Source organism: Microcaecilia unicolor, chromosome 1 (assembly GCF_901765095.1).
Source record: "Microcaecilia unicolor chromosome 1, aMicUni1.1, whole genome shotgun sequence".
NCBI lineage: Eukaryota > Metazoa > Chordata > Amphibia > Gymnophiona > Siphonopidae > Microcaecilia > Microcaecilia unicolor.
In genome coordinates, this window is record NC_044031.1 from 683,979,718 (window position 1) to 683,989,465 (window position 9,748).

Below are 9,748 nucleotides of genomic sequence, written 5' to 3' on the forward strand. Positions count from 1 at the left end.
TGCGTTGGGTGAAGAAATATTTTCTCTGATTTGTTTTAAAATTACTACCCTGTAGTTTCATCGCATGCCCCCTAGTCCTAGTATTTTTGGAAAGCGTGAACAGACACTTCACATCCACTTGTTCCATTCCACTCATTATTTTATATACCTCTATCATGTCTCCCCTCAGCCGTCTCTTCTCCAAGCTGTATAGCCCTAGCCTCCTTAGCCTTTCTTCATAGGGAAGTCGTCCCATCCCCGCTATCATTTTAGTCGCCCTTCGCTGCACCTTTTCCAATTCTATATCTTTCTTGAGATGCGGCGACCAGAATTGAACACAATATTCAAGGTGCGGTCACACATGGAGCGATACAACGGCATTATAACATCCTCACACCTGTTTTCCATACCTTTCCTAATAATACCCAACATTCTATTTGCTTTCCTAGCCGCAGCAGCACATTGAGCAGAAGGTTTCAGTGTATTATCAACGACACCCAGATCCCTTTCTTGGTCCGTAACGCCTAACGTGGAGCCTTGCATGACGTAGCTATAATTCAGGTTCTTTTTTCCCACATGCATTACCTTGCACTTGCTCACATTAAACATCATCTGCCATTTAGCTGCCCAGTCTCATAAGGTCCTCTTGCAATTTTTCACAATCCTGTCGCGAGTTAACGACTTTGAATAACTTTGTGTCATCAGAAAATTTAATTACCTTGCTGGTTACTCCCATCTCTAAATCATTTATAAATATATTAAAAAGCAGCGGTCCTAGCACAGACCCCTGAGGAACCCCACTAACTACCCTTCTCCATTGTGAATACTGGCCATTTAACCCCACTCTGTTTCCTATCCTTCAGCCAGTTTTTAATCCACAATAGGACATTTCCTCCTATCCCATGACCCTCCAATTTCCTCTGTAGCCTTTCATGAGGTACCTTGTGAAACGCCTTTTGTGAGCCATTTAGAACTTTTATTTAAATAACAGAATATAAATTCAGTAAATGAAATTGAATTATTTTTCATGAAAAGTACTTGCAGGAATATTGGGGGCAAACTGTTGCAGTTACTATTTCTTGGGTAGTTTCAGTGTTCTTTAAAGAGTTAGCACACAGTCTATCTGCCAAGTTTTGAAAGTTGCCCGTACTTTTAATAGTGCTATGAGAATCCAGTTATCATCTGCCAATTTTAAAATACCATGTATGTATTTTTAAGGTGGACTTATAAATTGGTTTACTGTTTCTTAGGTAATAAATACAAATAAAATAAAAAAAGACTAATAGAGCTACTACAACTGCCTCTTAGGAAAAGTCAAATTGCTTTTATATAGGTCATACATTGACCTTTTAATTATGAATGTAGTATTATATTACTTACCCTCCTTTTCTTTATCCCTCCAGCTGGTGAAATATTGGGACGCATTCCTTCCAGAAGCAAAGGCCATCTCCTAACTGGACCAAACAAACCCAGAGCACCCTTCTCCTGCCTTTTTTATACACTATACCTCTTGCCTTTTAACACCCCAGTTACATAGCCTACTGCCAAACCCTTAGCAATTTTAAACCAAAAAGGAGAAAGATTTAGCCTCGTCAGTCTACCCATCCAGCACCTCCTCTAACTGTATATTTTTCATTTAATTTCCATATATATTTTCTTAAAAAGAAATAGTTTATTGCTTTAAAGAAAAAAAAGCAATTAGGTGATGGATTTCTGGGGGGTTTATTAATATATATGTATAAATAAAAAAATGTATATTTTTCAGGATGTGGTACAGGAATCAAGAATGGAGTATTTGTATTACTCTTGCTAGTGCCATGAAATATTACATAATAAAATATTTAAAAAAGTAAAGTGCTGGCAGTCAATGTTCTTTTTATTGGTTTCCAGTTCATTGTTTCTCTGTGGTATTCTCTTTGGTTGCAGAAGAAGTCACAGAATGGTTCATGGTACTGCATAACACAGCATAGTTGATAAACAAGTTTATTGGGTTTAAAAAGACACAGGTTAATTTCTGTCCATGGACAACCTTCCTAACTTTGGAGAATTTCTAAGAGCTTTATTAATGTACTTCCTTGCTTGTGTAACACTCCACATCACATAAGGGGTCCTTGGTTTTCTTCCTGTGGAACTGGCTAGAAATGTTATCCTGCGATACCCAGAATTTATTCAGATTCTTTGTCCTTTTTATAGATATAGGCTCTCCACTCCCTTATGTTTCCCTTTTGTTTTTCTGTCATTCAGTGTGTGTGTGGAGGGGGGGGGGGGGGGGGGGTCTGTGTTCACTTTTTTCACCACTTTTTCAGTGCCTGGTGTCCCAACTGGGCTTTTGTTTAAAAGAAGCCTACACCCAGAGAGAGATCTCAGATCTGTAATTGGGAAACATTACCACCGTCTTGTCCTCCAGTTTGGGCTAGTATCAGTCCTACATGTTCCAAAAATGTCTAGCAGTAATAGCTGTTCATTTTACCTGAACGTGTATGTAGGCTTTCCTTATCTGGACATTTGGTTAATCAAGAGCCTATTTTATCTGGGTGCTGGGGTAACTAAGGTTTGTTATCAGTTACTCAAAATATGACTTGAGCCTTTAACCTCAGTTGGAATTCATAGGAGTTCAGCTACACAGACATAACTCGGGCAAAAGTCTTTCTTCCACCAGAAGGGATTACCATTCTGGGGTTTCCATGGTTTTAGAAAATTACAGGGAGTCATTGAACATCAGCATGAGGCATGTTACAGTTGTTGAGATATGTAGCCTCAGAATGAGACAGGCCCAATGAACTTATGCTCATACTGCACTTAGGCTGCTCAGAATTTACAGAATGTGATCCTTTCACTGAACCTCTTGAGGTCTCCATGTCCTGGTGGATGGAGCAAATCAACCTGGCAAAAGGAATTCCCTTTCAAATTCCTCCTGTCTAACTTGTTCTCATCAGACTCCTCCAAACGGGGTTGGAGGTGCTCATGTAAATTAACTTCACTTGGGGATCTCTGGTCTGCTCAGAAAAGAGTTCACTAGATATACTTCCTAGAGCTGAGGATAGTCTGAAATGCTCTATGGCTTTCAGAGATAAGTTGGCCAATAAAATTAAAATTGGTTACCAGATAGCCGTGTACTACATCATCAAGCAGAGAGGAACATATTCATACCTCCTGTTTTGGGAGACTATCAGGAAGTGGAACTGGGCCAGCTCTGACGGAATGACTCTCAGAACCACATATCTAATAGAAATACAATATCTGGCAGACGAGGTGAGCTGAGTACTTCAACCACAGGAGTGGTACCTACTACTACTACTACTATTACTATTTAGCATTTCTATAGCGCTACAAGGTGTACGCAGCGCTGCACAAACATAGAAGAAAGACAGTCCCTGCTCAAAGAGCTTACAATCTAATAGACAAAAAATAAAGTAATCAAATCAATTAATGTGTACAGGAAGGAGGAGAGGAGGGTAGGTGGAGGCGAGTGGTTACGAGTCAAAAGCAATTTTAAAGAGGTGGGCTTTCAGTCTAGATTTAAAGGTGGCCAAGGATGGGGCAAGACGTAGGGGCTCAGGAAGTTTATTCCAGGCGTAGGGTGCAGCGAGACAAGGCGCGAAGTCTGGAGTTGGCAGTAGTGGAGAAGGGAACAGATAAGGATTTATCCATGGAGCGGAGTGCACGGGAAGGGGTGTAGGGAAGGACGAGTGTGGAGAGATACTGGGGAGCAGCAGAGTGAGTACATTTATAGGTTAGTAGAAGAAGTTTGAACAGGATGCGAAAACGGATAGGGAGCCAGTGAAGCGACTTGAGGAGAGGGGTAGTATGAGTAAAGCGACCCTGGCGGAAGACGAGACGGGCGGCAGAGTTTTGAACCGATTGGAGAGGGGAGAGGTGACTAAGTGGGAGGCCAGCAAGAAGCAGATTGCAGTAGTCTAAACGAGAGGTGACAAGCGTGTGGACGAGGGTTTTGGTAGAGTGCTCGGAAAGAAAGGGGCGGATTTTACGGATGTTGTAAAGAAAGAAATGACAGGTCTTGGTGATCTGCTGGATATGAGCAGAGAAGGAGAGAGAAGAGTCAAAGATGACCCCAAGGTTTCGAGCTGAGGAGACAGAATGAGAGAGCCATCAACAGAAATAGAAAACGGGGGGCGTGGGGAGGTGGGTTTGGGGGGAAAAATGAGAAGCTCGGTTTTGGTCATGTTTAATTTCAGGTGGCGTTGAGACATCCAGACAGCAATGTCAGACAAGCCGCTGAAACTTTGGTTTGGATGCAAGGAGAGATATCAGGGGTAGAAAGGTAGATTTGGGAGTCATCAGCATAGAGATGGTAGGAAAAGCCATGGGATGAGATTAATGAACCAAGGGAAGAAGTGTAAATAGAAAAGAGGAGGGGACCAAGAACAGAACCCTGAGGTACGCCGACAGGCAGAGGGATAGAAGTAGAAGAGGACCAGGTACAGTTTTTGCCTCGCCCTGTCACCGCTGTGACCTCCTGCAACCCCCACATACTTGAGCTGGTGAGAATCCCCAACCCTACCAGCCAAAGTGCTGCTCCTACCTGTGACCGCTGCCACCTCTGTGCTGGATCTTACCTCCTGCTCAGTTTCCGTGAAACCAAGCATGTGTGGGAAGCCCTGTCCCCTGAGCATGCTCAGTTTTGTGAAAACTGAGCATGTGTGGTGGTGGTGGTGGTGGTGGTCAGAGGCCTGATGTGGTGGTCGCAAGTGGAGGAGTATTTCCACTGCAAGGCATGGGGACCTGAACACAAATTAGGGGGGCCAGACCCCAAGGACCTCCCCCTGCCCCATAGCTGCACTCCTGGATTTGAGGCACGGCCGGGGGGGGGGGGGGGGGCAAACTTTCCCAGGCCCAGTGCTGGCAAGCTTCTTCCTGCCTGCTTCCTGGTCTGTCCTCTCCTCCTATATGTCGCCATTAACGCGATATCACGTTAATGCAATCATCTAGGTCCCGACTCACTGCCCGGAAAGGAGTAGTGCAGGAGAGGACAGAGTGAGAGAGCAGGCAGAAAGGTGCGGAGCTGGCAGCCCGAGTGTGGGGGAACGGGGTGCAGTGTAGTGGTGGTGGCCCGGGGGGGGGGGGGGGTGCACATGTGCGGCAGTCCTGCCCTGGGCCAGGCTGTGTCTCTCAGCAGCCCTGCTTCAGGAGATAGAAGTGAGATTTCATGAGTGAGGCGCACCAGTAATGTATCTTCCTGCATCTCCTCAGAACAAGAATGTTTCTCAGTTTTGTTTCAGGATAAGGGATACATGGCAAACTAGTCTTAACGTCCTACCTCTTAAATGGGGGGGGGGGGGGGCTTCTGTATCCATACCCTCTAATTCTACTTAGTGAACCTCTTGTAAAACTTTAGCAAGATTGGAAAACTGATAATCATATCCCCCTTTTGACCAAAGTGGGGTTAGATTTCTGTCCTTCAAAACTTCTCTATATGGAGCCCAATGAAACTGAGGAGTTCTTACTAAGTTTCAGTGGCAGCAGTTTTCTGCCCTCATTATTGTGAGGGAGAAACTGAGTGGTTGGTTTATTCCTTTTTGGTAAAAGATTTGCGATACTGTTCTGCCTTATAAACATCTACAGACCCTTGATACAGCATTGTTAGGTGAAACATAACCATCTCCATAAACTTTGGAATGCCTGTTTTTACTTTGTATCCTGGTGCTATCTGTTAGTTCCAGCATTGGTAAGTTAACAGTGGCCTCCTTGTATGTTTCATGTTTACAAAGCTTAGAATGGATGATGGTGCCACCTTATGGTGCTTTTCAGAACTTTGTATCCAGCTACAAGATGAGTAACCATTTCCAGCAAAGTAAAAAAAAAAATGTATTTATACCTGAAGTGCCTAGGGGGAGCTCTGGTGTGAATGGCCATAATGGGAAGGGAAATGGGACTTGATATACTGCTTTTCTGAGGTTTTTGCAACTACATTCAAAGCGGTTTACATATATTCAGGTACTTATTTTGTACCAGGGGCAATGGAGGGTTAAGTGACTTGCCCAGAGTCACAAGGAGCTACAGTGGGAATTGAACTCAGTTCCCCAGGATCAAAGTCCACTGCACTAACCACTAGGCTACTCCTCCACTCCATTGTCATGCAGGAGTCTGACCTGTGATGTTCTGGACCGCCTAAATGCAGTGGAAGGCTGGCAGAACAAGGCAGGAGAAGCCCATGCTGGGTCTGGACCGGGAATGGAAATGTTGCATGCATGCGTGATTCAGCAATTTGCTGATGTCTGCACTCGCATCATTCGTGTATATGTAGAAAGTTGGGTGGACAGTCTAGTAAGCTCCAGGAAGGCCTCAAAGTATAGGTAAAGTCCAGTCCAGCTGAACCTGGAATCTTTTTAAAAAAATTTTATTTGGGCACAGTTCTGGTGCAAAATGTGTTGCGCAATTATGCGTACATGCTGGTGACACAAATAGAGGCCCAGAGACTTCTGGAAGGTAGGGGGGTTTCAGGTTTACTTTCTGAAAATGGTGTGAAAATTTGTGCATGCCCAGTAAAAGGAAAGGAGACCGGCAAGGATATCTGCCCATTATATAAAATATAAACACACCATTTTTGAGTGTTTAAAAAAAATGTATGTGGCTAAGAAGTGCTGTGAAGTTTTTAATGTGTGCTGTGTTAGTGCAGCAGTGCATTAAAGCTACATTTTATAGTAATTGGTCAGTGTCAAATATAAAATTGGAAGACGTTTACAACATGGAAATTTTTGGATAAAAGTAAGAATTGAATCAGTTCACATGAATTCTTTTAAATTTGACCAAAAAATGAAGCTGTTAATTTTTATTTAGTGATGGAATGTGACAGTGTTTGTGTGTGAATGTAAGCAGGCTACTGATTGGCTGACTGCCCTAAAACAGAACTTGAGGGAGAGTAACAGAAGAAAATGAAGAGAGGAAGTCCTGCTGTGTGTGAGTGTATTTGAGAAGTAAGAATTGTTGTGTTTGAGAGAAGAATAAAGAAATTGACTGTGAACCGAATGAGAGTAAAAAGTTACTTTAAGGAAAATATCTTAATTTTAGAGGAAAGAACTGAACTTTAAAATTTGACTGAGGGAAAATTTTTCCTAGTTGGATTTTAAGTAAGTTTGGGGTTTTAAAGTAACTCAGAATAAAGTGATATGGTAGCCATGTTAGTCCACTCTTAAAGGTAATAAATAGAAACAAAACAGAGAAAATAAAATAAGATGATACCTTTCTTTTTGGACTAACTTAATACATTTTTTGATTAGTGTGACAAAACTTGGTTTCTAAGCCTGAAAACTGTATTTCATGCATTGGCCAGCAGATGGCGATTGTTTTGAGTTTTAAAGCTGTTGCAGAAAAAGACTGTAGGCTTATGGAAAGGCAATCTGCAATACCATTGAGCAGCTACTTTCAAAATTGATGCCCTAGGCTCTGGCCCTGGATTTCAAATCTATCCTGAAGATACTGGATTTTCCCCCATCTCAGCCAGGGAGTGGAGAGAGAAAGATCTCTTTACTGAGACCCTGTGAGCAGTTATATTTCGTGACCTCCCCAGGTACTACCCAGATAGTAAACAAATGTTTAGATAGTTTTAATTGATCAATATTCAGTTACCTGTTATTGCTTGCTGAGTTCCCCTTTTTTGTTCACTGTTCAGGTTCTGTGACAACAAACCTTTAGTTTATTGACTCTGCTGGACTAAGAATCATGGTTTGTGTATTGGGGTCTGTGGGTGTGTTCTGGGAACTGTGGGACCACTGGAGTGTGGCCCTAGTGTCCTAGAAATCACTGAGGAATAACTTGCGAGGAGACTAGCCCAGAGGCAAGTGGAACCCAGCCGGTGGGAGGAGGGTGCTAGTATAGAACACAAGCCCAGGTGAGTCTGGGCAGTGCTGGGCAGACCCTTCAGCTGGCCACAGGGCAACCACAGGTGGGTGCTAGTATAGAACACAAGCCCAGGTGCAGGTGAGTCTGGGCAGTGCTGGGCAGACCCTTCAGGTGGCCACAGGGCAACCACAGGTGGGTGCTAGGTGTTTCATGACAATTAGCTTTCGAAGGTAACCCTTCAGATCAAAATAAGCAAATGTTGATAAATAGCAGAATCTATAAGTGAAACACAAAAGCATTCCAATAAGGTGAGAAACGGGGAGCTGGGTGGTTGAGAGATGGATTGTAGATAAGAGGATGACAAAGCAGTAGAATTTTATGGTTTATAATGGGCTAGAAAACCCAGATCTTTAAGTACTGTCTGGTGGGTGTCAATATTAATCATTTTTACTTCAAAGGTCTTATGTTCCTGGCTTGTCTTAAAGTTTCTTTTTAGTATTCTTAACATAAAATTGTTGATGTAGTGTTCTGGTTTTGTAAAGTACTGTCCCACAGAGGTGACATCCTGGCTGGCATTTGCATTTTTCGTATGATATCTATGTAGATTAAATCTCATCTTTAGCATCTGGCTTGTTTCTCCAATTAGCTCTCTTCTTACATTTATACCACATTTGAAGATGAGCTTATGAATATTCCTTTGTTTAATATTTTTCCTTTGTGAATGACTGTAAGATCCTGTGAAATGCGTTGGCACAGTTTGCAGATGGAAGATGTGTGCCACTCTCTTCTTTTTGAGTTTCTATCGGGAGCTTGCTTTTCACTAGTTTGCGTTTTAAGTTAGGTGGCTGTTGGAACCAGCACTGGTGAGGATGGGAATATTTCAGTAGTTCATCCTCCTGGAATAGTGACTATAAATCTTTAATGAGTTTTCTCAATTTTTCCACTCTGGATTGTATGTCCGTGGCTTTCTTTCCCTTGTTGTACTGTTGCAGATTTTCCATGGGTATTTTAAGGGAGGAGGCAATATTCTTGGAAATTATTTTGGGGTTGTACTGTTGTAGCCCTTTTGTTTGAAGGATTCAGTCAGTGTTTTAAGGTGTTTATCTCTGTCTCTTGGGTCAGAGCAGATACGATGGTATCTTGTAGCTTGGCTGTGTATAATGGATTATTTTGTATGAGAAGGGTGGAAGCAGCAGTTGTGAAGGTAACTGCATCTGTCTGTAGGTTTTCTCTATATAGATGTTTTTATATAGTCATTGCAGATGGAAACTGTGGTGTCCAAAAAATATGACTTTTTCTGGGGTGCAGTTAATTTTGAATTTGATTGTAGGATGGTGTGTATTGAAAGAACTGTGAATTTTTTTTTTAGAGTTTCTTGTCCTTCAGTCTAAATCATGAAAATGCCATCAATATACCAGTAGTATTGTAGGGGTTTAGTCTGATTATATATTTAAAAATGTCTCCTCCAGTTCTGCCATAAATAAGTTGGCCTATTGGGGTGCCATCCTACAGTTTATCACATGCAGTTCTGCCATCTGCATGGGGAACGTTGCTGTATAATGAATCTACATCCATTGTGACCAGAATAGCACCAGGTGGTAACTGCTTGATGTTTTTTTTTTTAATTTGTTCAGAAAGCCTGTGTTATATGAAGCTGTTTGTCTTATGCACAAAGGGTTTAAGAATACCCTCTAGAAGTCCAGATATTTCCTCTGTAAGTGTGCCAATACCAGGGTTTCCAGGTTTGTGGATTTTGGGTAGCATGTAGAATGTGCCCACAGAAGGATGGTTTGATATGATATGGGGGGGGGGGGGGGAGGTTAAATTGTGGCTGTAGTTGCTTTGAAAGTGTTTTGATAAGATTTTTCAGCTGCTCTGTATAATCCTGCATGGGTTCGTACGTTAGTTTCCTGTAGTATGTGTTGTCTGACAGCAGTCTGTGTCCTCCTTCAATGTATTTTTGTGCGAC

At 42.3% G+C, this 9,748-nt stretch overlaps 1 protein-coding gene across 1 annotated transcript in view; it reads left to right on the plus strand.

The window, feature by feature from the left end:
• SNX1 (sorting nexin 1) overlaps positions 1 to 1,811 on the plus strand; it is a 142,926-nt gene extending 141,115 nt beyond the window's left edge. Inside the window, exon 15 of the mRNA XM_030188008.1 lies at positions 1,383 to 1,811. Within this exon, the coding sequence (XP_030043868.1) occupies positions 1,383 to 1,433 (51 nt within the window). The 3' untranslated portion in view covers positions 1,434 to 1,811. The remainder of the gene's footprint in view (positions 1 to 1,382) is intronic.
• The last annotated feature ends 7,937 nt before the right edge of the window (positions 1,812 to 9,748 follow it).